At 43.9% G+C, this 27,879-nt stretch overlaps 1 protein-coding gene across 8 annotated transcripts in view; it reads left to right on the top strand.

Annotated features, from left to right (window-relative positions):
* Window positions 1-26,425, top strand: part of LOC147121178 (uncharacterized) — a 33,809-nt gene extending 7,384 nt beyond the window's left edge. For 4 of the 8 annotated variants that reach the window (XM_085981284.1, XM_085981280.1, XM_085981283.1 and 1 more), the window contains exons 3-7: window positions 1,138-1,287; window positions 8,758-8,813; window positions 9,005-9,079; window positions 10,960-11,091; window positions 11,256-11,399. In XM_085981284.1, coding sequence (XP_085837410.1) covers window positions 1,138-1,287; window positions 8,758-8,813; window positions 9,005-9,079; window positions 10,960-11,091; window positions 11,256-11,384 — 542 coding nt within the window. In that variant the 3' untranslated portion in view covers window positions 11,385-11,399. Of the gene's footprint in view, window positions 1-1,137; window positions 1,288-7,458; window positions 8,098-8,757; window positions 8,814-9,004; window positions 9,080-10,959; window positions 11,092-11,255; window positions 11,740-23,633; window positions 23,727-25,427 lie in introns of those variants that run through there. The other 4 variants (XM_085981285.1, XM_085981286.1, XM_085981287.1 and 1 more) reach the window with 4 other exon arrangements.
* The last annotated feature ends 1,454 nt before the right edge of the window (window positions 26,426-27,879 follow it).

The raw sequence follows: 27,879 nt of genomic DNA, 5'->3' as shown, positions 1-27,879 counted from the left end.
AGAAAAAATAATTAAAATACAAATTAAAACTTTTTTAAAAACGACTTTCCTGGAAAACACAAATCCAGTCCTATACTGCATACAGCCCTGCAATTCCTACCACAATATTTTGGGTAAATCTCTAAAATTCCATACTGTCAGGATAGTCTCGACTATTCCACTGATCTCCTAGCTGGCCTCTCGCCTTGCACCCTCCGTAAAGTTGAGCTCATCCAAAACTCTGCTGCCATATCTTAACTGGCAGCGGTTCAAGAAGGCGGCTCACCACCACCTTCTCAAGGGCAACTAGGGATGGGCAATAAATGCTGGCATTGCCAGTGACACCCTGATCCCATAAAAAAATTCCCATTCACCCATCATCCCTGTGCTTGTGGAACTAGCATTGGCTCCCAGTCCGGCAACGCCTCAATTTTAAAATTCACATCCTTGGTTTCAATCGCCCCTTGGCCTTGCCCTTCCCTACCTCTATCCTTCTCCAGGCCTACAACCCTCTGAGATTTCTGGGCTCCTCCAATTCTGGCCTCTTGCTCATTTCTGATTTTCATCACTCCACCATTGGCAGCTGTGCCTTCAGCTACCTCGGCCCTAAGCTCTGGAATTCTCTGCCTCTCTAGCTCTCCTCCTTTAAGCCGCTCTTTAAAACTTACCATTTTGACCAAGCTTTTGGACACCTGTCGTAATATCTCTGTGGCTCGGCGTCAAATGTTTGATAATGCTCCTGTGAAGCACCTTGGGGCATTTTACTACCTTAAAGGTGCTATATGAATGCAAGTTGTTGAAATATCAACAGTAATGACTATACAAAACCTTTACTTCAATCAACTTAGGTTGCTCATCCAATGGTTTAATGGCTTAATCTGTATGGTGTGATATTGAGGCATACATGTCTGGCACATCCCGAGTTAGCTGGTCTCAGGTAGGTGAGAGTAGGTGGTTACATAGTTGGCTTCAGTATCCAGTCAAGAATTTATGAAAGTTTTAAAATAATACTTGTAGCAGCACTGAAAGAAAACTTTGCATCTTTGGTAATTCAGTTTCGAACTTTCAGCGGTATGATAATATGTAGAACAAAGCTGATTAATTTTGTTCATAAACTGTTAGCCACTGTTCCAAATATTCAAATGTTCTTCTTTAAAGGTAAAGAAAAGAGAAAAAGGAAACGAAGCAGAAGTAGGTCCTCTTCCGTGACATCAACATCATCATCATCATCATCAAATTCATTGTCTTCGAGTTTGTCGTCATCGTCATCATCATCCTCAAGAAGTAGAAGCAGATCAAGTAGTAGAGGTGAGTGCACAAAGTGCTGTGAGTAGCTGAAATTTACTCTGGATTTGAAGGGTGAAGTCCTTAAACACCAAGTTGACTACAAGTTATTCATTTATTGATTTACAAAAGCTGTTTTACTCTTGAAGGGGGGGGAGGAGTAGCACTGCTTTTAACACATATTGGAGTGAAAGACCTTCATCACTGAAGTAAATGATTTATTCTACACTTTTCATGGGAAAGAAGAAGGTCATAGAATCGTAGAAACTTACAGCACAGGCCATTTGGCCCATCGTGCCTGTGCTGGCTCTTTGAAAGAGCAGTCGTGCTTAGTCCCACATAAGAAATAGAAGGAGGAGTAGGCCATACGGCCCATTGAGCCTGCTCCACCATTCAATAAGATCATGGCTGAACTCCTACATCAACTCCACTTTCCTGCCCTATCCCCATAACCCTTGATGTACTTAGTGCCCAAAAATCTATCGATCTCAGTCTTGAATATATTCATCGACTGAGCATCCACAGCCCTCTGGGGTAGAGAATTCCAAAGATTCACAACCTCTGAGTGAAGACGTTTCTCGTCATCTCAGTCCTAAATGGCCGACCCCTTATCCTGAGACTATGCCCCCTAGTTCTAGACTCTCCAGCCAGGGGAAACAGCCTCTCAGCATCTACCCTGTCAAGCCATCTAAGAATTTTATACGTTTCAATGTCCATAAACCTGTAAGTTCCTCATCCTCAAGTACCTGTCCAACTCCCTTCTAAAATTATTTATGGAATCAGCTTCCACCGCCTTTTTAGGTAGAGCGTTACAGATCCTGACAACTCTGTGGAAAAAAATTCTCCTCATCTCCCCTCTAGATCTTTTGCCAGTGATTTTGAATCTATGACCTCTAGTTATTGACCCACTCGCCAGAGGGAATCACTTTTCTCTATCTACTCTTATCAAAACCTCTTATCATCTTGAAAACATCTATTGGGCCACCTTTCAACCTGCGCTGTTCCAAGGAGAACAGTCCTAACTTTCCCAATCTCTCCTCATAACTGAAGTCCCTCAATAACAAACAAGAAGAAGAAATTGCATTTATATAGCGCCTTTAACATAGCAAAACATCCCAAGGTGCTTAACAAGAGCAATATCAATAAAAACATTTTTGACACACGGCCACAAAAGGAGATATCAGGACAGATGACCAAAAGCTTGGTCAAAGAGTTTGGTTTTAAGCAGCATCTTAAAGGAGGAGAGAGGCAGAGAGATTTAGGGAGGGAATTCTAGAGCTTAGGGAAAAGGCAGCTGAAAGCACATCCGCCAATGGTGGAGCGATTAAAATCAGAGATGCGCAAGAGGCCAGAATTGGAGAATCACAGAGATCTCGAAGGCTTGTGGGTCTGGAACAGTTTACAGAGGTGAGGATAGGCGAGGCCATGGAGGGATTTGAAAACCAGGATGAGGATTTTAAAATTGAAACATTGTTGGACCGGGAGCCAGTGTAGGTCAGCAAGTACAGGGATGATAGCTGAACGAGACTTGGAGCAAGTTAAAATATGGGCAGCAGAGTTTTGGATGAGCAGAAGTTTATGTAGGGTGGAAGATGGGAGGCTGACCAGTAGAGCAATGGAATAGTCCTGTCTAGAGGTAACAAAAGCATGGATGAGGATTTCAGCAGCAGATGAGCTGAGGCAGGGTCAGAGTCGGACGATGTTAAGGAGGTGGAAGTAGGTAGTCTTGGAATGGAGCTCATCTCTGGGTCAAACACAACACCAAGGTTGCGAATGGTCTGGCTCGGCTTCAGACAGTTGCCATGGATGGAAACAGTGGCTAGGGAACGGAGTTTGTGGCAGGGACCAAAGACATCATCCCTAGTAACATCAGGTAAACCTTCTCTGCACCCTTTTTAAGGCCTTTACATCTTTCCTGAAGTGTGGTGCCCAGAACTGTCCACAATACTCCAGCTGAGGCCTAACCAGTGATTTATAAAGTTTTAGCATGATCTTGCTTTTATATTCTATTCCTCTCTTTATAATCTCTTATCTCTGCTGCTAAAAGACTTTTACCTTTAAACTGCGGCTGTGTCTCTGCTGAACTGGTTCTACTGTTTTTACAGCTCTGCTGACTTGTAGGTAGGAGCTGCTGGTCCATTTGCTGTCCGGTGACTCGTTCTACCGGTTTTCAGCTTTGCTGGTCGCTGGCTTGTGGTTTTACTTTTTCTCCGCCGCTTTGCCAACTTACGTCAATTTAGCCATCATCTTTCTGCTCCGCTACCGACTCTCATTCCTACGACCACAACCTCCATCCTTGAACTCTCTACCCTTCAAATAGCTTCTGGACTTCACTCACCTGCATTGGACAGCGGTTTGTCGATGCTCTGTGCTGGCCCCATCCTGCTTACGTCGACATTGTCCTTCCATGGGACCTCTGACTTTGACCCTGGCCTCCCTACTATTGTCTCCAACCTATTCCCTGCTACCAGGAAATATGTATTCCATTAATTATTACATTTAAATAGGCCTATGTAACCTGAGCTTTTCCTGTGTGCATTCGTGTGCGCACTTTGGCTGCCGCTCCGGACCTGAGCCATTCAATACTTTACCACTTTTTCCCACTCTTTTTCCTTTCTCTCTATCCCTCCCTGACCGCTTTCTCCTGTCGTCACGCCTCCTTTCATCTCTCCTCTCTCGGATGCTCTGCCCTCCCAAATCCTTACCCCAATCCTTTATTACTTTTTGACCTTCCTACTCTCCTGCTGCTGTCCCAGGCTTGACTCCCTCTTAGATAAGCCTACAACTTCCCTCTGTGCCTCTCTTGCCATCCTATGAAGGGCCCATCGAGGCACCCGTCGCTGCCACCTTACGAGCAGCAACCCCAATTGTCCCATCCTACTCTCTCGCCGACCTTACTGCCCAGCACGCCCACTGGGGGCAAATCTTGCCAATATCCTCCCCATCCAACTCACCCCTCCCAGTGCTGACCCTGTGGACACTGGCAGTGGATCAGCTATCACCACCCCTCTCCACACCTCCCTCCAGAATGTCTGTTCACTTGTGAACAAGGCCCTTGCCATCCATGATCTTATCGTGGATGATTGCATCGACATCATGTCCCTGACGGAAACTTGGTTGAGGGGTGATGACACCTTACCCTTAAATGAAGACTCCCTGCCTGGCTATACCTTCCACCACTTGCCCCGCTCAGACCGCCGTAGTGGTGGTGTGGCTCTCATCACCAAATCACACCTTGGTCTGTCCCCCTACTCCTCCGGCACTTTCTCCTCCTTTGAGCATCTCACCTTAAAATTCTTGTTCTCTATCACCCACCCAAGTACCATAAAAATGTTATTACCGAGCTATCTTCACTGCTCTCCCTCGGCCTCTGCACCGAATGACTTCTCATCCTCGGTGATTTCAACCTCCAAATTAATTCATCATGCTCTCTCTCCTCTGAGTTCACTAGCCTCTTATCCTCCCTTAATCTCTCCCTCCATGTAAACTCCACGACCCATATTCACGGCCACCCCCTAGACCTTGCCATCTCTCGTGGCTTCACTACCATTGTGTCAATCGCAGATAAGGCCATCTCTGACCACTTCCTCATATCGCTCTCCACCCACATCCCCCTTTCACCTCCCCCGCCCCCTCAACCCTACTTCCTTCTGTGTCTGCCTCTGGAAAAAACTCTCTCCCATCTCTCTTACAAATGCACTTATGAAATCCCAACTATACAGCCATTGGCCCTCCATTCACCATGACATTTCTGCAGCTGCTCAACCACACCCTCACCACCACCTTTGATGTCCTAGTCCCTATTCAAATAATTACTCCCTCACCCTGGCCACTCCTCCTGGTACGGCCCTCATTTTCGCCCCCATAAGTATAAGGGACGCAGACTTGAGCGGATATGGCGGACAACTGGTTTAACCATTCACCGCCAGATCTGGCCGGACCACATAAAGCACTATCGGGTCCTGCTCTCGTCTGCCAAAATTGCTCACTATTCCAGAATCATTCTGGAATGCAAAGATAAACCCCGGCTTCTATTCTCTACTGCTAACCGTCTTCTTAAACTCCTCCACCCTCACCTCCGACAACAAGTGTGAGGAGCTCATGGATTGAGACCATCCGTTCAGCTGTCTCTACCACTTCCATTCCTTCCCCTAGCCCACTGGGCCAAACTTCCTCTAAGGTTTCCCCCTGCCCTAGCCCTGAACTCACATCTTTCTCCAGTTTCTCTCCGATCTCCCCTCATGACCTCTCCGCGCTCATCTTGTCCATGAGACCCACTTCCTGCTCCCTCGACCCTATTCCCACCAAACTGCTGACCACCCAACTTCCTTTTCTGGCTCCCATGTTAGCTGACATTGTTAACGGTTCTCTCTCCTCAGGTACTGTCCCCCTCTCCCTCAAATCTGCCGACATCGCCCCTCTCCTCAAACCTGCCGTCATCACCCCTCTCCTCAAAAAAAACAATCCTTGACCCATCCTTGCAAACTACCGCCCCATCTCCAACCTCCCTTTCCTCTCCAAAGTCCTTGAACGTGTTGCCTCCCAAATCCGTGCCCATCTTTCCCGCACTTCCATGTTTGAATTCCTCCAATCAGGTTTCCACCCCTGCTACAGTACGGAAACTGCTCTCATCAAAGTCACAAATGACATCCTTTGTGACTGTGACAAGGGTAAACTATCCCTCCTCATCCTTCTTGACTTGTCTGCAGCCTTTGACACGGTTGACCACTCCATCCTTCTCCAACGTCTTTCCACCGTCGTCCAGCTGGGTGGGACTGCACTCGCCTGGTTCCATTCTTATCTATCTAATCGTAGCCAGAGAATCACCTGCATCAGCTTCTCTTCGCGGTCCCGCATCGTTCCCTTTGGTGTTGCCCAACAATCTATCCTTGGCCCACTCCTGTTTCTCATGCCCCTTGGTGAGATCATCCAAAAACACAGCGTCACTTTCCACGTGTACGCTGACGACACTCAGCTCTACCTCGCTACTACTTCTCTCAACACCTCCACAGTCTCTAAATTGTCAGACTGCTTGTCCGACATCCAGTTCTGGATGAGCAGAAATTTTCTCCAATTAAATATTGGGAAGACCGAAGCCATTATTTTCAGTCCCCCACCACAAACTCCGTTCCCTAGACACTGACTCCACCTCTCTCCCTAACATCTGTCTGAGGCTGAACCACACTGTTTGCAACCTTGATGTCATATTTGACCCTGAAATGAGTTTCCGACCACATATCTGCAGCATAACTAAGACTGCCTATTTCCACCTCTGTAACAACGCCTGTCTCCACCCTTGCCTCAGCTCATTTGCTGCTGAAACCCTCATCCATGCCTTTGTTACCTCTAGACTTGACTATTCCAAAGCACTCCTGGCTGGCCTCCCACATTAAACTTGAGGTCATCCAAAACTTGGCTGCCCGTGTCCTAACTCGCACCTAGTCCCGATCACCCATCACCCCTGTACTCGCTGACCTACATTGGCTCCCGGTTAAACAACGCCTCAATTTCAAAATTCTCAGCCTTGTTTTCAAATCGCCCCTCCCTATCTCTGTAATCTCCTTCAGCCCCACAACCCCCTGCAATATCTGCGCTCCTCTAATTCTGCCCTCTTGAGCATCCCTGATTATAATCGCTCAACCATTGGTGGCCGTGCCTTCTGTGCCTAGGCCCTAAGCTCTGTAATTTCCTGCCTAAACCTCTCTGCCTTGTTACCTCTCTTTCCTCCTTTAAGACACTCCTTAAAACCTACCTCTTTGACCAAGCTTTTGGTTACGTGCCCTAATTTCTCCTATGTGGCTCAGTGTCAAATTTTTTTCTTTTAATACTCCTGTGAAGTGCCTTGGGACGTTTACCACGTTAAAGGCACTATATAAATACATGTTGTATAAACCCAAGTAACTCGTATGCTTTTAACCACCTTATCAACTTGCCCTGCCACCTTTAAGGATTTATATGTCTATAGAAACCAAGGTCTCTCTGCTCGTCTACACTTTTCAAAATCGTGCCATTTGTAGTATAATGAAGGTAAACATCAAAGTAAGCCCGTTTTTTGCACTTCGAACTTAAGATTGTAGGTTAATGTTTTCCGCCTTGTTGGACTGCCACAGCATTTCTGAAGCTGCCGCATCTCGCAAATAATTTTTTGTTCGTTCAACCATGTGGGCTCCTTACACTAATGTAATGTTAAAAACAGAGACCTAATTGAATTATGATGGTGCAGATGACCCCTTTTATTTTGGGTTAGTATGTGTACTCCTTTTTCCATCAAAGCAATGTGGGGATCCTTTTCCTATGTGATATAGTATACCTAGGACCTGTTGGAGTGCTTAATTACTGCCACTGGATGGCAGTTCAAAGTGCTGTTTATTGACCAGTAGTTCGCAAACCATGGGACTCAAACATTGTCCTGGTGGAGTGCAGCGAGAGGCTGGGAAGCGATCGAATTGATATGTATTTTTAACATGCCTGAATTATACTAGTACCATAGTGACAACTGCAATGATTCCTGCCAATTGGCTCCAGTCCATATCATCTCACTCCTGCAGCTCAATGGTCCACTCCCATTTCTCCTTCACATTCCTGTTGTCTCTCAATAAGACAATAAATGCTTCAGGCAGTATGGACAAGAAGTGTTGCAGAGCCAAACAGAAGACATGTAAATGGAGGAGAAGAAGGAAATGAAAAACAACAACAACTTGTATTTATTAAAAAGAGACACGGAAGTAAAGGAACATGAAGAGCAAGAGAGAAAAATGATGGAAGATAAAGAAACAAGTGAAGGAGGGGAGATTTCTTTTGCAGACCTGTACCAATATCATTCAAAAGAAGGAAGTAAGCGACTATGAAATTATTTTGGAGATTATCTCAAAAAGTTTGAAATATTGAACCTAGCCTAAAGAAAAGCTTTGAGAACCACTGCAGTAGATTCTCTCCATCATAAAATAACATGGAAAAAGGAGAGCCCATCAAATCTCATTCTTTCACACAACACGCACACCCTGTTACATCTTGGACTCGACTCACTTATTTAATATTCCGAGAGAGTTCTGCAAAATTTAACCACGAATCTCCAAATATGACTCGGCCAAACTCCACAACATCTACCTACACTTGCACCTGGCTGTTTGCTTTTCACCATGGTCCCAGCAGCACGGAAGCAAAAATGTTCCATAGAGCATTTGATCAGAAACCAAAATGTTCTGTGGCGAATTTTATTATCTCTGTCAATATTTATCTCAATAACGTTTTCTTCAGAAACATTGAGGGGTATGTTACGGACACGTTTTAAAAAAAAAAAAAAATGGTTTCTGTATTGGGAGAGAAAAATAAAGAAATATGGGAAATCAATTGAAAGTTGACAAATCCTGTTCTGCAACAAACCGAACAGATGTTATTTGATACAGTTTTCTTTGAGTCTGGCATGTTTAAATATTGAGCGGAAACCTATTGGGCGTTTCATGTGCAAAGCTGATCCTGTAACTGTTTTGACAGACTCCCAGAAACGGTCAAAAATAAAGAAAAGGAAGAAAGAAAAACAACACAAAAAGGTGAAAATTTCTCCTGCCTACCTTGGATTTTTATTTTGCAGTTTCTTTCCATTTTAATATATTTACAGGACAAGTACTGTGTGCAAAATAAAATATTTTGAAACATAACTGCTGACTTTTTGCTGTTCAATCCAGGGGAAACATGTCCTCTAGTATTACTGAGCATCTTTATACAATTTGCTTCCTTTTAGAGAGGCAAAAAGGAGAAAAAGAAAAAGCAAAAGAAGAAAAAGAGAGAGTGTTCAGGGCCTGTTCAGATTTCTAAGGTAATTCAACTTTCAGTTGATAAGTTTAAAAATCTTGAATGAAGCCAGAGCAGGTAACCAGTTCACTTTTTTAAAAAGGGGAATACCAGTAATATTATCAAAATCTTAATTCATTTCCACTAACTAACCACATTGCATCTAACATTAAAGTGTTTAAAAACCATATGGGCACATTTCAAATATATACTACCGGATCTCCCATTGTGTGTCAGAGGATACATTGTTTTGTAGCAATAGGGGTGTTTGTGCTATGTAGGGCATAACATCTGTGCCACTGATTTACAGTGACTGAATAAGTTAAATTGTATTAAAGTGTTATTCTGAGATTTTTGCTGGTGCTTTGGGGATTGAATTCCATGCCACTGTCCTTTGTTCTGTGAAAACTGTAAACAAATGAACTTAATTTTTAATAATATACCATTTTATCTCCTGAGGCATTGAACATGAAGAGTCAAAAAGAAGTTTAATCTTAAGAGGCTGGGGGTTAATTGGACCAGGACATGCAGTCCCTATTTTAAGATCATGCATTCTGTCCTTATTTTTATATTTCTATTACAAATTCCCATGTATATATTTATATTGAAAGCTGTGTCTATAATAAAACTTGTCACACTGTAATTACAGAATCCTGCCAGTGTGGCTGCAGTGAGCAGAGTCGAGGTGGATGCACGCCATCCAAATTGGGTGGGGGTGGGTGGTGATGGCTAGAGTTAATGGCCAGGGGCTGCAGCAGGAGCCAGCGAGGGATGGGAATTATCAAATTTGATAGACACCTTGTGTTATTTTACCTTGCAGTTACGAAAGTTATAAATAAATACTGAATTAAATAAATTTACAAACAGTAGGTTGAAAGCCCCAAGAGTGGGTGAGGAGGAGACCACCAAAATCAGGCAGGACCCCTCATCACCTATTCCCTATCCAGAGAAAATAGTCTTTCCTTATTCACCCTATCAAAACCTTTCATTATTTTTAGAAACCTCCTATTAAATCTCCTCTTAATATTCTCTGTTGCAGCAGATATTGTTCCAATTTCTCCAGGGGTCTGAATTCGATCGCCCCCAAAAACAGGCGCGGGGATTGCGAAGTGCGATTAACTCGCGCCCGTTGAGTCCGACGCAGGCAGCAGTAAACCATGCTGCCTGGTAATTTACATGATAGCATGCAGCCCAGCTCTGAACGCGCTGTTGAGTGGCTGCACGCCTCAACAGGGGGCCCAAGTTCGTGTGAGGCTAGCGCTACTTGAAGCCAGCCTGCACCTCTTAAAGGAGAGGTGCATTCTGGCTGGAGCAGGTACTGTAAGTGCCTGGGGAAAACATTCTGAGCAGGAAGATGATGTACTAATGGCACAACAGGGGAGAGAGCGGGCTCCAAGATTTTCTGATGCTGCACTGAAAGTCTTGGTGCAGGAGGTGCACAGGAGGAGAGAGGTCCTTTAGCCACAGGAGGCCCTCGAGACAAACTGTAAGAAGGCAATGGGAGCAGATAGCCGTCGTGGTCGATGCCAGCAGTGTAGCCCCAAGGACCTTGATGCAGTGCCACAAGAAGTTTTAATGACCTCGCACACGTGGTCAGGGTCAGTGAGTTCATCTTTAAATGCCATTTCCTTACAACTGAACCACTAGGCTCAGATACTGCTTAATTCACCACCATCTCCCCGCCACCCTGCCAACCCCCCCCCCCCCCCCATCACTCACCTACCAACATACTCATCAATCACGACTCATACCTCACATTCATACCTTCACCTCACCCTCACACGCTTACCACTGCTGCAAGCCTCTCACCCACATCTCACACCTTGCCAGCTGTTCAACCATGACAGCCACATCACCCAAATACATTGCACCACACTCACTGACACACTTCCCTCTCTCTTGTAGGACAAGGTGGCTCATAACAGGAGGCAGCAAGGGCTACCCAAAGGGAAACGGGCACGCCTGCCTGACCTAACCCCCATGGAGGAGACAGTGCTGAAGATTATTGGAGTAGCCATCGCTGAGCCCAACATGACGGTATGCTCATACTTAATCCTCTTTCTCATATCCCACTTCTCCCTCATCCCAGAATCTCTTCTGATTTACAAGCTGTGGATAGTGTAAGCATGCACCTCTTGCTCTACCTCCCAGCCCCCACTCCTCACACCACAACCCTACCGTTGTGCCTTTCTCCTTTTCAGATAGTCAAGTACTGCAGCCTGGCCAGGCAGTGGTGGAAGAGCAGGACCTGGAAGAGGAAGAAGGCCGTGATGCTGAAGACACAGCGCCATCACTTGATTTCACACTCCCAGCCATCAGCTCAATACTGACACTCCTTGTACTTTGGAGGATTGGTTAGATGCGGGATCTGCACGTGGTGAGACACCGGGCATAAGTGGTCTGCAGCCAGGGCAGGGGGCAAGGGTAGCTCAGGTGCCAGCTCCCCGGAGGGCGAAGTCGCACATGAGTTCTGCTGCGGAGGACTTGAATGAGGACTTTGGGGCGGCCTACAGAAGAAGGCTGAAGGGTATGCACAATGAAACGTAGAAACATAGAAGATAGGAGCAGGAGTAGGCCATTCGGCCCCTCGAGCCTGCTCCGCCATTCAATGCGATCATGGCTGATCATCCAAATTCAGTACCCGGTCCCTGCTTTCTCCCCATACCCCTTGATCCCTTTAGCCTTAAGAAATATATCCAACTCCTTCTTGAATATATTTAATGAATTGGCCTCTACTGCCTTCTGTGGTAGAGAATTCCACAGGTTCACCACTCTTGGTGAAGAAATTCCTCCTCATTTCTGTCCTAAATGGCCTACCCCTTATCCTTAGTCTGTGACCCCTGGTTCTGGACTCCCCGACCATCGGGAACATCCTTCCTGCATCTAGTCTGTCTAGTCCTGTCAGAATTTTATAAGTTTCAATGAGATCCCCTCTCATTCTTCTAAACTCCAGCGACTACAAGCCCAATCGACCCAATCTCTCCTCATACGTCATTCCTGCCATCCCAGGTATCAGCCTGGTGAATCTTCGCTGAACTCCTTCCATGGCAAGAACATCCTTCCTCAGATAAGGCGACCAAAACTGCACACAATACTCAAGATGTGGTCTCACCAAGGTCCTGTATAACTGCAGCAAGACATCCTTGTTCCTGTACTCGAACCCTCTCGCTACGAAGGCCAACATACCATTTGCCTTCTTAACCGCCTGCTGCACCTGCATGCTTACCTTCAGCGACTGGTGCACAAGGACACCCAGGTCTCGTTGCACTTCCCCTTCTCCCAATCTATTGCCATTCAGATAATAATCTGCCTTCCTATTTTTGCCACCAAAGTGGATAACCTCGCATTTATCCACGTTATATTGCATCTGCCATGCTTTTGCCCAATCACCCAACCTGTCCAAATCATCCTGGAGTTTCTCGGCATCCTCCTCACAGCACACATGCCCACCCAGCTTTGTGTCATCTGCAGATTTGGAGATATTACATCTAGTTCCCTTGTCTAGATCATTAATATATCTTGTGAATAGCTGGGGCCCAAGGACCGATCCCTGCGGTACCCCACTAGTCACTGCCTGCCACTCGGAAAAAGACCCGTTTATTCCAACTCTTTGCTTTCTGTCTGCCAACCAGTTCTCTATCCAAGTCAATACCTTGCCCCCAATCCCATGTGCCTTAACTTTACACGCTAATCTCTTATGCGGGACCTTATCTGAAAGTCCAAATACACCACATCCACTGGTTCTCCCTTATCTATTTTACCAGTTACATCCTAAAAAAATTCCAGTAGATTAGTCAAGCACGATTTACCTTTTGTAAATCCATGTTGACTTTGTCCGATCCTGTCACTGTTTTCCAAGTGCTCTGCTATTACATCTTTTATAATGGACTCTAGCATTTTCCCCACTACCGATGTCAGGCTTACCAGTCTGTAATTCCCCGTTTTCTCTCTACCACCTTTTTTGAATATTGGGGTAACATTAGCTACCCCCCAATCCATGGGTACTGTTCCAGATTCCATCAAATGCTGGAAGATGATCAGCAAAGCATCAACTATTTCTAGGGCCACTTAAGTACCCTAGGATGTAGATTATCAGGCCCTGGGGATTTATCGGCCTTCAATCCCATCAATTTCCCGAACACCATTTCCCTACAAATACTGATTTCTTTCAGTTCCTCCCTTTCATCAGACCCTATGTTCCCCGACATCTCTAGGAGGTTATTTGTGTCCTCCTTTGTGAAGACAGAACCAAAATATGTATTTAATTGGTCTTCCATTTCTTTGTTCCCCGTTATAAATTCCCCTGATTCTGACTGCAAGGGACCTACGCTTGACTTCACCAATCGTTTTCTCTTCACATATCTATAAAAACTTTTACAGTCAGTTTTTATGTTCCCTGAAAACTTACTCTCATTTTATTTTCCCTTTCTTAATTAATCCCTTTGTGTTACTTTGTTGAATCCTAAACTGCTCCCAATCCTCAGGTTTACTGCTTTTTCTGGCCAATTTATATGTCCTCTCCTTGGATCTTATGCTATCCCTAATTTCCCTTGTTAGCCACGGTTGAGTCACCTTTTTTGTTTTATTTTTCTGCCAAACTGGGATGAACAAATTCTGTAGTTCATTGATGCGGTCTTTGAATGTTTGCCATTGCCTATCCACCGTCAACCCTTTGAGTAACATTCCCCAATCAATCCTACCCAACTCGCGCCTCAGACGATCGTAGTTTACTTTATTTAAATTTAGGACCTTAGTTTCTGAGTCGACTACTTCATTCTTCATCTTAATGAAGAATTCGATCATATTATGATCGCTCCGACCCAAGGGGCCTCGTACAACAAGATTGCTAATTAATCCTTTCTCGTTACATAATACACAGTCTAAGATGGCCTGATCTCTGGTTGGTTCCTCGACATATTGGTCCAGGAAACCATCCCTTAAACACTCCAGGAATTCCTCCTCCACAGTATTGTTACTGATTTGGTTAGCCCAATCTATATGTAGATTAAAGTCACCCATGATGACTGCTGTGCCCTTATTGCACGCTTCTCTAATTTCCCTTTTAATGCCATCCCCAACCTCTGCATTACTGTTTGGAGGTCTATATACCACTCCCACTAATGTTTTCTGCCCCTTGGTATTTCTCAGTTCTACCCATACAGATTCCACAGCATCAGAGCTAATATCCTTCCTTACAATTGTGTTAATCCCTTCTTTAACCAGCAATGCTACCCCACCTCCCTTTCCTTTTTGCCTATCTTTCCTGAATATTGAATACCCCTGGATGTTGAGTTCCCAGCCTTGGCCACCCTGGAGCCATGTTTCCGTAATCCCAATCAAATCATATTCGTTTACCTCTATTTGCGCAGCTAATTCATCCACCTTATTACGAATGCTCCTCGCATTAAGACACACAGCCTTCAGGCTTGGTTTTTTTAGCGCTCTTACAGCTATTAGAATTATTATTTACTGTGGCCATGTTTGATTTAAACCGTTGATTTCTCTGACTGCCACTTTTGTTTTTCTCCTTCCTATCTTTTGCTTTTATCCTTGTTTCCCTTTCCTCTGTCCCCTTGCTCAGGTTCCCAACCCCCTGCCATTTTAGTTTAAACCCTCCCCCAGAGCACTAGCAAACATTCCCCCTAGGACATCGGTCCCGGCCCTGCCCAGGTGCAAACCAGAACCGGTTCCAATGTTCCAGGAATTTGAATCCCTCCCCCTTGCACCATTCCTCTAGCCGCGTATTCATCTGAAATATCCTTCTATTTCTACTCTGACTAGCACATGGCACTGGTAGCAATCCTGAGATTACTACCTTTGAGGTCCTATTTTTTAATTTACCTCCTAACTCCCTATATTCCGCTTTTAGGACCTCATCCCGCTTCTTACCTATATCGTTGGTACCTATATGCACCACGACAACTGGCTGTTCACCCTCCCCTTCCAAGATGTTCTGTAGCCGCTCTGAGACGTCCTTGACCCTTGCACCAGGGAGGCAACACACCATCCTGGAGTCTCGTTTGCGGCCGCAGAAACGCCTATCTATTCCCCTTACAATAGAATCCCCTATTACTATAGCTCTACCCCTCTTTTTCCTCCCGTCCTGTGCAGCAGAGCCACCCCTGGTGCCAGGAAGTTGGCTGCTGCTGTCTTCCTCTGGTAAGCCATCCCCCCCAACAGTACTCAAAGTGGTGTATCTGTTTGAGAGGGGGATGTCCACAGGGGACCCCTGCACCACCTGCCTGTGCCTAGTACTCTGTCTGTTGGTCACCCATTCCCTTTCTGCCTGTCCAACCTTTGCCTGCGGTGTGACCAACTGATCAAACGTGCTATTCATGACGCCCTCAGCCTCGCGAATGGTCCAGTATGAATCCAATCACAGCTCCAGCGCCGCAATGCAGTCTGCCAGTAGCTGCAGCTGGACACACTTTCTGCACACCTGCAGCTGGACACACTTCCTGCACACATAGTTGTCAGGGACACAGGAAGTGTCCCTGAGTTCCCACATAGCGCAGGAGGAGCATACAACGGGGCCGGGCTCTCCTGCCATGACTTACCCTTTAATTAATTGCAATTAAATTAAATCAAATCAATTACACTACAGTTAAATAGTATATTTAAGGGCCCTGGTTTATAAACAGTCCCCGCTACACCACAGAGACTTTAGAAACTATAAACCACAGAGTTAATGTTTAAAAAGAGAGAAATACCAACCAATCACTTACCTGCTTTCTGGTGACGTCACACTTCGATTACTTTTTACTTCTCTCCTTCCCTCTGAGTTCCGAGTTGGGAGACTGGTACGCCTACCTGGATCTCTGGGGCCTTTTGAACTGCCACTGCGCCGAGATTCCCGCCGACTCGCGCACTGCACCGAGGCCTACCTGGGTCTCTGGGGCCTTTTGTACTGCCGCTGCTCCGAGATTCCCGCCGACTTGGTGCATTGACAGGCCTGCCAGAAAGCCTGCATGCAATGTCAAGGAGCATGTAGATGTCTGGCACCAACCTTGTACAGGGCTTTGCGTAGAGCTTGGAGCCCATCTTTTCTAGCATGGAAGTAATGGCCGACTCCATTAGCGCACTTGTGGATCCAACCATGATGCAGCATCTGATGGCCGATGTCTCCACTTCCATTGCAGCACAAGCAGAAGCCACCCGAAGTCTGGGTGCTGCAGTGGAAGCTCAGATTTCTGTCATGCAAGCTCAGCTTGCTGCCACGTATGACCAGACTACTGCCATTGTGGCTGCAGTTAACAGTGTTGAAAGGGGCTTGCAGGGTGTCAGCAGTCCAGCAATCTGTCCTCCAACAGATTACTAGGATTGCTGAGACACCACCCCGGGGCGTGGCAGTGGCTCCCTGGAGCACTAACCTTCTGTCTTCTCAAGATGGCAGCATTTGTCCTCCCACCACTGCCACTCCACCAGTACCCTTGCTTTTGCCAGCCAGCCCAGACTGCTGTCACCAATGCCAAGATTGTGCAGTCCGAAGCTGGGCCTTCTAGGCCCAGATCTGCTCGAGGTTGTCCTCCAAGGCCATCTGCAGTCACCCCAATGAAAGTCAGCAGCCTTTCACCAGCCATGCTGCATCCACTGGGGTAGTACTACATAGGAGCACTAGGACAGACAAAGGCACACTGAAGACCAGCACTAAGGGAATGCAAAATGATAATTAGTTGACTTTGATACGTAATATTGGATGGTTTGATATATTTGGTTTGGAATGTTCGTTTTGTGGTGGCTTTTATTGTGGCCAAGAGGACGCTGTGACGGTCAGTAACAGAGGGAAGGTAAGGTGTGGGACTGTTGGGGAATTGGGGTTGCGTTCACTGGTGCCACAGTCGGATGAGTCGATCACGGACAGCCCAGCCAGAAAGGGGCTGTGTTGTCTCTTCCCTTTCTCCGCCTCTTTCCCCCTCCTCCTCCCTCTTCTAGCAGCTTGTCCTCCTCTGTGTTGCCTCTGCTCATTCTGCTTGTCATGCTGCAGGCCAAGGGGGATACAAACTACTGCACCCATGTCTGGGAGCAACTGGTCTGAGCAGAGGTCTTGAAGTAACCTGCACACCACTCCGTGGCAACTTCAACTTCAAACAGGATAATAAACCACCAAACATTTACAAACTCACCAACAGCCAGTAGAAATCAATCGGCAACTAACCTGAAAGCAGTTGATGATCCCTTTAAATAGCACTGGTGTGCTTTCCTTCCTGCTGCTGAACACATGTTCAGCTATGCGTGTTTGAGAGGGCGTTAGCTGGAGCGTTGAGGTCAAAAATGGCATCACTGGCGTCAAATCAGCCTTGCACTCTGACTGTCACGATCTGCTGCCTCTGTATACTTCCAGCACACACTCCCAGCCTCCGCGCTAATGACCTCACCAAAATGGCATCCAGCGTTACCCGCACCAGAAGTGTAGAAGTGTGCACGCACGGCGCAGGTGCCATTTTGAACATAACGGCAGCCATAGTGCCGAAAAACTGGGTGCTATGGAGCCAAATTTTGCGGCCCCAGTCTTTTGTCACAACTGTGAGATAGAAGTTCACACAAAGAGAGAGAAAGTGTTCCAGACTCTGAGAATTCGGACACAGAGGGAGAGGGAATTGTTCGGATGTGGGATGCGAGAGTAGAATAGACATACAGGGCAAGGTAGAGAAAGTAATCGATGTAGAACGACTTTCAGCCACAATGACAGACATAAAACCACAGATACACAGAGCGATAGAGGAAAAATGAACAAAAGGTGATGCATATAGGATGGAGGGTTAGAGAGAAGAGAATCACAAATAAACATGGAAATGTGTGTACAGGAAACTCTCTTTTAACTGGCACCTAAATAACCGGAAATCTCTGTTAACCGGTAAAATTCAGGAGTAGGTTCAGGTAAGTTTCACTTCGTATTAGTGGCAGTTCCTGGATCTGTGGCTGTGTAACTGGGGTTCGTGCACTTGTTGCTAAGCAACAGGGACGCTTGGTCTGTGGCCGGAGTTCCTGCACATGTTGCTAAGCAACAGGGAGGCCTGGATTTGTTACTGTGTACGGAGCTCCCATACCTTTTAACTATACCTCTCTGTAATCCGGACTTTTTGATAAACCAGCACCACGCCGGTCCTGTTGGTGCCGGATAATAGAGTTTCCCGTATTTATATATATATATGGTGTATCTCTCACGGTCTTTGGCTCTCCTCGTGGTGGAGAAGATCCCTATATTCTGGTTCATGAGGTCAGCTGCAATGGTTGAGAGCTTGGTGCTTTTTGGCCTTCCAGGGAAGCGTTTTCAGATCTTCTGAGTGCATTGGTGGTGTTGTGTGACTGGTCGAGACCAAACGGCAATAAATGTCTTTTGGCATTGTGACACTTGGAGTTTGGGCGGTCATCTTTCTGATCTGACTAATGCTGACATGGTCACATCATTGAATACGGCACTAAAAGTAGCGCCCCGGCAAAGTTAGCGCCCCAAAGGGGGCACGACTCAATTTCTCCCCCACTATATCTGAATGCACAAAGCGATCATAACAAGATAGATGAATTCATGGCACAAATAGAGATAAATGGGTTGATCTAGTGGCCATTACTGAGACGTGGTTGCAGGGTGACCAAGATTGGGAACTACATATTTCAGGGTACTTGACTTTGAAAAAATATAGGCAAGATGGAAAAGGAGGGGGTGTAGCCCTCCAATAAAGGATGAGATAAGGGCAGTAGTGAGACAGGATCTTAGCCCAGAAAATCAGGATGTAGAATCAGTATAGGTGGAGCTAAAAAAAAACAAAGGGCAGAAAACACTGGTGGGAGTATTTTATAGGCCACCCAGTAGTTATAGCGTTGGACAGAATATAAATCAGGCAATTAGATGAGCATGTCACAATGGAATACATTTGAGGCAGTTTTCTAGAACAATGGCCCTGAATTTGCGGTTGGCGGCTTCCCAGGGGAAAAATAAATGTAAATGTTTTAAAGGGGCTAAAAATAAACTTCCCTTATTGCACAGGTTTTTTAATGTATAAATGATTGGAAAAAAAATATATTTTTTAAACCCTTACGTCTGCTTTTACCAGACTTAAGAATTTCACAGGCATTCGCTGGGCAGAAGTTGGGCAAATAGCCCAACTCTCCGCCCGCATATGCCCTTTTCCCGGGGATGCGTTGGATCTGTCAAGAAAATTCTTGACAGATTGCAAGTTCCGGGTTTTCACGCAAGCGCTTTGCGTGCAAAAACCCAGAACTTACAGGCCAATATGTCGAGGAACCAACTAGGGGACAGGCTATTCTAGATCCAGTATTGTATAATAAGACAAGGCTAATTAGTAATCTGTAGTAAAGGATCCCCCGGGGAAGAGTGATCATAATATGATAGACTTTCACATTGAGTTTGAGGGTGATGTAGTTAAATCCAAAACTAAGGTCTTAAATTTAGCCAAAGGCAATTATGTAGGTATGAGGGGCCAGTTGGCTAAGGTAGATTGGGAAATTAGATTAAAAGATATGACTGTAGATAAGCAATGGCGAACATTTAAAGAAATAATAATTCTCAACCCTTGAGGAATAAAACTCCACAAGAAAAGTGGTCCAACCATGGCTAACTAGAGAAGTTAAGGCTAGTATTAGATTAAAAGAGGTTTACAATGTTACCAAAAATAGTAGCAAGCCCAAAGATTGGGAGGGTTTTAGAAATCAGCAAAGAATGAGTAAGAAATTCATAGAGGAAGAAAATAGAATATGAGCGTAAACTAACAAGAAATATAAAAACAGATTGTAAGAGCTTTTACAAGTACATAAAAAGGAAGAGATCAGCAAAAGTAAACGAGGGCTCCTTAGAAAGAGAGACAGGAGAAATTATAATGGGGAATAAGGAAATGGCAGAGACATTAAATAAATATTTTGTATCTCTTCACAGTAGAAGACACAAAAATAGTAGGGAACTAAGGGTCTAATGAGATGAGGAACTTAAAGTAATTGATATTAGTAATGAAACAGTACTAGTGAAATTAATGGGACTAAAAGCCGACAAATTCCCTGGACCTGATGGCCTACATCCTAGGGTTTTAAAAGGGGTGGCTGCAGGGATAGTGGAGGCGTTGGTTTTGACCTTCCAGAATTCCCTAGATTCCAGAACGGTCCCTGTGGATTGGAAGGTAGCAATTAATGCTCTTCAAGAAAGGAGGGAGAGAGAAAACACGGAACTATAGGCCAGTTAGCCTGATATCAGTAGTAGGGTGTAACTAGCAGGGTAGATTGGGGGGGGGACCAGTGGATGTAGCATATTTGGATTTTCAAGAGGCATTTGATAAGGTGCCACACAAGATTAGGGCTCATGGGATTGGGGGTAATATTTTAGCATGGATTGAGGATTGGTTAACAGACAGAAAACTGAGAGTAGGAATAAGCGAGCCATTTTCGGGTTAGCAGGTTGTAACTAGTGGATCAGTGCTTGGGCCTCAGCTATTTACAATCTGTATCAATGACTTTGATGAGGGGACCAAGTGTAATGTATCCCAGTTTGCTGACGATACAAAGCTAGGTGGGAAAGTAAGCTGTGAGGAGGACGCAACGAGGCTGCAAAGAGATATAGACAGGTTAAGTGAGTGGGCAAGAAGGTGGCAGATGGAGTATAATGTGGGGAAATGTGAAATTATCCACTTTGGTAGGAAGAATTGAAATGCAAAATATTTTTTAAAAGCTGAGAGACTAGTAAATGTTGATATTCAGAGGGATTTGGGTTTCCTTGTACACGAATTGCAGAAAGTTAACTTGCAGGTATAGCAAGCAATTAGGAAAGCAAATGGTATGTTTGCCTTTATTGCAAAGGGGTTGGAGTATAAGAGTAAGTAAGTCTTGCTGCAATTATATAGAGCTTTGGTGAGATCACACCTGGATTGCAGTGTACATTTTTGGTCTCCTTACCTAAGGAAGGATATACTTGCCTTAGAGGGGATGTAACAAAGGTTCACTAAATTGATACCTGGGATGAGAGGGTTGTCCTCTGAGGAGAGAGTCAGTATTCTCTGGCGTTTAGAAGAATGAGAGGTGATCTCATTGAAACGTATAACTTCTTAGAGGGCTTGACAGGGTAGAAGCTGAGAGGCTGTTTCTCCTGGCTGGAGAGTCTAGAACTAGGGGTCATCATCTCAGGGTAAGGGACCGGCCATTTAGGACTGAGATAAGGAGGAATTTCTTCACTGAGAGTGCTGTGAATCTTTGGAATTCTCTACCCCAGAGGGCTGTGGATGCTCAGTCATTGAGTATATTCAAGACTGAGATCGATAGATTTTTGGACACTAAGGGAAACAAGGGATATGGAGAGAAGGTGGGAAAGTGGAGTTGATGTAGAAGATCAGCCATGATCTTATTGAATGATTGAGCACGCTCGATGGGCCATATGGTTTACTCCTGTTCCTATTTCTTATGTTAAGATCAACATAGGCCACATATAGCAGGCTTGTCTAGTCTGCAAACATGTTTGCAGACGGTATCCAATCTGCCAGAGGTGACGCCACTTTGCACTTGTCATCTTTTGTAGAAGAGTTCCTAATCTGCTGAGGGTATGTCAGCAAATGCCTTTCTTGTAACAGAAAAAAGGGTGGTGCCCTAAGCATTGGCTTCATGGGGTTATCTTGATCTGTAAGGGCAAAGGAAGCAGAGCTATCAGGCAGTTACCCTTCTTTATGTTACAGACAAGTCATTTGCTCATATACTTCATTTTCTAGAAGGAAAAACTAGCAGAAGGCAAAGTATCATTCCTACACTATATCTAAAACAAATCAAGGTCAGTAGCTCGAAACAGAAATAGTAAGAAGCAGGAAGAGCTGTATACATGGCTCAGCTAACTTGGGCTCTCATTTTAGTAGGTAACTGACATAAGTTCCATTATTTTAATCAAAGTTGCACAATAACAATGTTTAAAACATATTGATGGCTTAACTAATTGGCACTTGCTGGTTTAAAAATGTGTGGGTTTTAGTACAGTATTTCAAAAACCTTATACGCTCCTGTTATGGCTCCACCCACTTTGTGCATTTCCCTTAAAAGTATGTTCTGGCAAATTTAAATCTGTACTGGAGAAGGCGGGTGATGTCACAAAAGTCCCAGCAGCACCTACGTACCATGAAGCAAATATATTACAATACCAGTTCAGTGTATCGAATGCTAAATACGTTTTGCTTGTTGATTACCCATTCACAACTTCATAACCAAGTCATGTGATATTGTGGGCTATAATAAATGCTTCACTATTGTTCATAGAATTGTTACAGCACCGAAAAAGGCCATTCGGCCCCTCGAGCCCATGCCGGCTCTCTGCAAGAGCACTTCAGCTAGTCCCACTCCCCAACCCTTTCCCCGTAGCCCTGCAGTTTTTTTTCCTTCAGGTACTTATCCAACTCCCTTTTGAAAGCCGTGATTGAGTCTGCCTCCGCCACCCTTTCAGGCATTGCATTCCAGATCCTAACCACTTGCTGAGTAAAAAAGTTTTTCCTCATGTCACCTTTGGTTCTTCTGCCAATCACCTTAAATCTGTGTCCTTTGGCTCTCAACCCCTTCTGCCAACGGGAACAGTTTCTCTCTATCTGCTCTGTCCAGACCCCTCATGATTTTGAACATCTCTTATCAAATTTCCTCTCGATCTTCTCTGCTCTAAGGAGAACAACCCCAGCTTCTCCAGTCTATCCACGTAACTGAAGTCCCTCATCCCTGGAATCATTCTCGTAAATCTTTTCTGCACCCTCTAAGGCCTTCACATCCTTCCTAAAGTGCGGTGCCCAGAATTGGACACAGTACTCCAGTTGAGGCCGAACCAGTGTTTTATACAGGTTCATCATAATTTCCATGCTTTTGTACTCTATACCTCTATTCATGAAGCCCAGGATCCCGTAAGCTTTTTTAACTGCTTTCTCAACCTGCCCTGCCAACTTCAACAATTTGTGCACATATACCCCTAGGTCTCTCTGTTTATACACCCCCTTTAGGATTGTACCATTTAGTTTATATTTCCTCTCCATTCTTTCTACCAAAATGTATCACGTCGCACTTTTATGCGTTAAATTTCATCTGCCACGTGTCCGCCCATTCCACCAGCCTGTCTATGTCCTCTTGAAGTCTATCACTATCCTCCTCACTGTTCACTATACTTCCAAGTTTTGTGTCATCTGCAAATGTTGAAATTGTGCCCTGTACACCCACACCCAAGTCATTACTGTAATATATATCAAAAAAAGCAGTAGAACCGACCCCTGGGGAACACCACTGTATACCTTCCTCCAGTCCGAAAAACAACCGTTCACCACTACTCTCTGTTTCCTGTCACTTAGCCAATTTCGTATGTATGCTGCCACTGTCCCTTTTACAGAGAGTGAGATTTTTCTCACCACTGTATGCCCTTTAGAAAGTGTTTCAAAAGTTTAGGGAAACCTTTTCCTTTCAGATAGAAAAAGCAAATTTTTAAATCTCTGTCTAATTTATCCAGCGTCTCATTTAGAAGGAAGAATTCCAACAGTTAGTAGTTCTACTTTATGAACACAAGATGGTGATCAATGCATTGGTTTTGACAGTATGTGGATTTGTGTTTACAAAAAATGTTCTCATTGCAGTTTCTGAAAGACAGGGACAAAAGTGATAAATACAGCGTGATTACAGGAAAGAAAATAAAAATGAAAGTTAAAAAGACCAGAGATGATAAAGAGGTACGTTAACTTGTTTTACTTTTACTAGCGGATTAACTTAAAGGAGAACAGTAATGTATGTGAAACATTGTACTGCCCCTTTTCTGTCCTGTATAAAGTTTAAAAATATAGTAAAATAAAAAGCACTTGCCTTCTGAGAAATCATGATTTATACCTCAGCCCTGAGGAGGCCTAAAACTTTAGGTGCTGAATCCTACTCTGTTGTCATCTGACACAGCTTTAGAAATTGTTCAATTGGACCCATTTCCAAAATTTCTACTATCCTCTAACTTGAAATAGTTTCTGTCTCCTGTAAGGGTTGTTGCAAGGTTTTGAACCATTGTCTTTCTAACAGATTGCTTTTCCTTCCGTTTAACCATTTTGTCATTTACATTTTTTCAGCACTTCTTCTGAAGGTGAGGCTTTTGCTGGGGTTAGGTTCTATAGATGCCTGTAGCCCTCTGGTATCTCACTTGGTACCATCCTTTATGTGTAAACCTATATACGGGAAACTCTTTATTATCCGGCACCAACGGGACTGGCATGGTGCCGGTTTATCAAAAAGTCCAGATTACAGAGAGGTATAGTTAAAAGGTACGAGAGCTCCGTACACAGCAACAAACCCAGGCCTCCCTGTTGCTTAGCAACATGTGCAGGAACTCCGGCCACAGACCAAGCGTCCCTGTTGCTTAGCAACAAGTGCACGAACCCCAGTTACACAGCCACAGATCCAGGAACTGCCACTAATATGAAGTGAAACTTACCTGAACCTACTCCTGAATTTTGCCGGTTAAAAGAGAGTTTCCTGTAGTGTCAGAAGACTATTCCATGAAGGAGGGCATTGCAGCTGAGTTTGATTCTGTTCTCCTCTGATGGCCTCGCATGTACACTTTCCAGCAGTGATTGAGAGGGAGCGATGGCTGATTTTTATCCCCCTCCTTAGTCCATGTTAAAGTTAAAGTTGACAACTTGCAATATGCCTATTAGGTTTCACAACTTTCCTCTTCCTTCCCCTCCACCCAGTTTGTGACTTGGAATGGTACAGTATTTTTGAAAAGAATATTAAAAAATCCCTTGAAGTTAATGGCCTACTGCCTAATTATTAATGGTTGGAGCAGGCATCGCATTCTGTAATGTCTGAAAAAGATTTGGATTGTTAAACGGTCAGTAAGAGTCGCTGAAGTTTTGTCTAACATTTGTTACATGTAGCCTACTTTAGAGGCTGTTCAATTTGTAATAATTTTATCTTAAAAATTGGGAACAGGATGAAGGGAAAGTGAATTTTTGAATCATTGAGAATATGTAGAATGTACCATGGGCATATTGCATCTCTGAGAAAAATATCAACTAAAATAGAAAATGTACAGCAGGTTGGTCAGCATCTGAAAGAGAAAGGTAGATTAACATTTCAGATGTGTCTCATTCAAAACATTCTATTTCAAATACTGATCAACCTGCTGTTCATTTCTAACATCTTGTAGTCATTTTTGTCTGGATTTCCAGCATGAGTTTTTATTTATGTAAATGTTGCATTTTTAGTGTAGGAATGATGGTTTGCCTTCTGACTGGGAACCTGAACCCCAGGAGAGTGCATCAAAAACTCTGGCACACAATGCACAAGATTCTCCAACCACTTAAATGAACTATGAAAATGATCCCTTTTGTGTTATGACAGATGCATTCGATATATTGAGGCACATAAACTCTTTTTCAATCCCATAGAGAGACCGAAATCGAGCTGAACTCCTGCAGTTCCTGAACTCCGCATTGTAGAGAAGAGGCGCATCAGTGGGATTTCTAAACCATGAAATACAGGGTCTGTTAACAGCATGAACTTTGTCACTGGAGACAAGTGTGTTCGGTTGGACAGCTCAGGGAAAACCCCCTCAAAAGTGGATGGAGGAGACTTTTCTGTTAGAGGCATAAAGGTTGTGTTGAAAACTGACCGTATGATTTTGAGAAACTTAACATTAAATAACAGAAACAAGACTGGCATCCTTCAGGATATTTCTCGACGTTTTACCAAAGCAGCCCTTTGGAAAAAGAGTTCATAAGAAAGCTCAAATTGTTTCATCGCTCAGAAAATTGTCTGGTTGGACAGAATTTCTTGTTCAGGCAATGTTTACAAAAATTTATACATTCCAAGTTTCTGAGAAAATGCAAGGCACATTAATTTTAATCAATAAAATGTCAGTATAGAGGCATAGGATATTGCTTCATTTGCCAATATGCTATCTGTAGAGTTAAAAAATGCTGGATTGAAATGTCTCGGGGAAATCCTCCATAATTAATGATGTGTTATAAGTTGCGAATTGCCAACACAAAAGTTGCAAAGATTATGAAAGTAAATGCATTAACTTCATCATAGTTACAAAAAATATTTTCCAACCGGACATAAACCTGCAGCATTCAAACTGCATAGTAAAATCTTCTGGGGGAAAAAGGTGAAGCAGGAGCATTTGGATTTTGATCATTTGAATGCAATGTGCTAAAAGAAGAACGGGAAGAGGAAAATTATCTGTACTGACCAATATGGCACATCACATATAAGAAAACAATACTGTATAAATCAGTGCAAGAAATGCACTAAGTTCATCCTTCAGACATGTGTGCATCTCATGCTTAGTTTCTTATTACGTACCTGCTCATTAGAATTATGCTTGATTATACTTTGAAATCTGTACTCTTACTTTTTTCATCCATTAAATGGATCGAGCTCAGTTATTTCACATATGATGTGGATTGTATGTTATGAAAAGTTGATGAAAACAGCATCTACTGAGTGACGCAAACCCATACACACCAACCTACAAAACTTGGAAAAGTTGATAAAACAAGCATTAAAAAATCTGATAACTCAGTCATACAACTGAAAACCAGCCCTGAATAAAGGCCTATGACTAAAAGCCACTGCTTCACGGTGACTGAATAAGTTAAATTCCTTTTTTACATCAGATTTTAAAATATTTGTATTTTGGATGACATTCTGCAATATTCAGATTGTTTTTCTGTGAAAGCTGAAACCCATAGCTTAACTGAACCCAAGATGCAGCTATTCTAGAGGGATAAAAATTGAAGTATACAAAAATGAAATTATTGTAGTGGTGGATTTGGAAATTTTTTAAGGGAAACGTCAGATCTTCTGGTGCAAAATGTATTTTCTAGATGGAGCTAAGGGCATGTTCCCTAGGAAATTTTAATCATTGTCACTTTTTTGGTGCATCTTCCAGCATTCTGAAGTTTACTGCACTTCAGCATTTGAAGCTAAAAATAATTTACTCTGATGAATATAAGATATGTAAAAATAAAAGTAGTTATGAGTCATCATTGACTTTTGATTTTTACACCAGCAGAAGGTAACACTCTTGAGTATAACATAGCAGATGCTGTAGCAGCTAGTGGATCTCCTGTGGCACTGAAGTAAAACACAACCATCCTAGTTCACAAAGGCAGTCTTAACACTTCCAAGCCCAGTTCATAGAAACACTGTATCTCATCCACTCTTCTCCAACCCTCCCAGTTGATACTGGCACTCTTTTTCCCTCACTAATTCAGCCTGCACTCTTGTCCTTTCCAGCCTAATTAAGTTGCTACTCTTCTACTCTCTTCTGTTCAAGCTGCTGTTTCCCCCCCCCCCCCCCCACAACATTTCAGTAGCTTGATCACCATCAGACCCTGAGTGCCGTGTTCGGAACTGCATGACTGTTCTGGAGACACCCCCCACATAACGGTTGGACCATTATACTGAGAAATTTGTCTGATGAGGGAATGGGCAAATGGTATCATGATAAAATGTCTCCACACTTTTTTTAATTGTTAAGAGTCTAATTTTCATTACGGCACACGTGTACACAATCCATAAAACAGATTTTGGTTGGGGGAGAAATATTCTTTGTTTTATTAGATTGAAATTTGAGCATTTTATAAATGTGATCTGTGTTACTGACAATTGCAGTTTTCCACAGCATTCTTTCCTGTTGCTGAAATCCATCCTGGATAGGATGGGAGTTATGTGTTGTGCTGTCTGAGAGCAAGGGAAAGTTCATTCTGACAGTAGGTTCCCTCACCATTGACACAAAGCAATTATAAAGAACTTAAATGAGTTTTACAGGGTGACTGGACAATAAATCCTTTAAATCACAGTTTTTTTTAATCATAATTCACCTTTGCCTCA

Source organism: Somniosus microcephalus, chromosome 3 (genome assembly GCF_052327205.1).
Source record: "Somniosus microcephalus isolate GS21.2 chromosome 3, FLI_Smic_1.0, whole genome shotgun sequence".
NCBI classification, from domain to species: Eukaryota; Metazoa; Chordata; class Chondrichthyes; order Squaliformes; family Somniosidae; genus Somniosus; species Somniosus microcephalus.
Note: the sequence above shows the minus strand (reverse complement) of the source record. Positions and strands in the feature narration are given on the sequence as shown.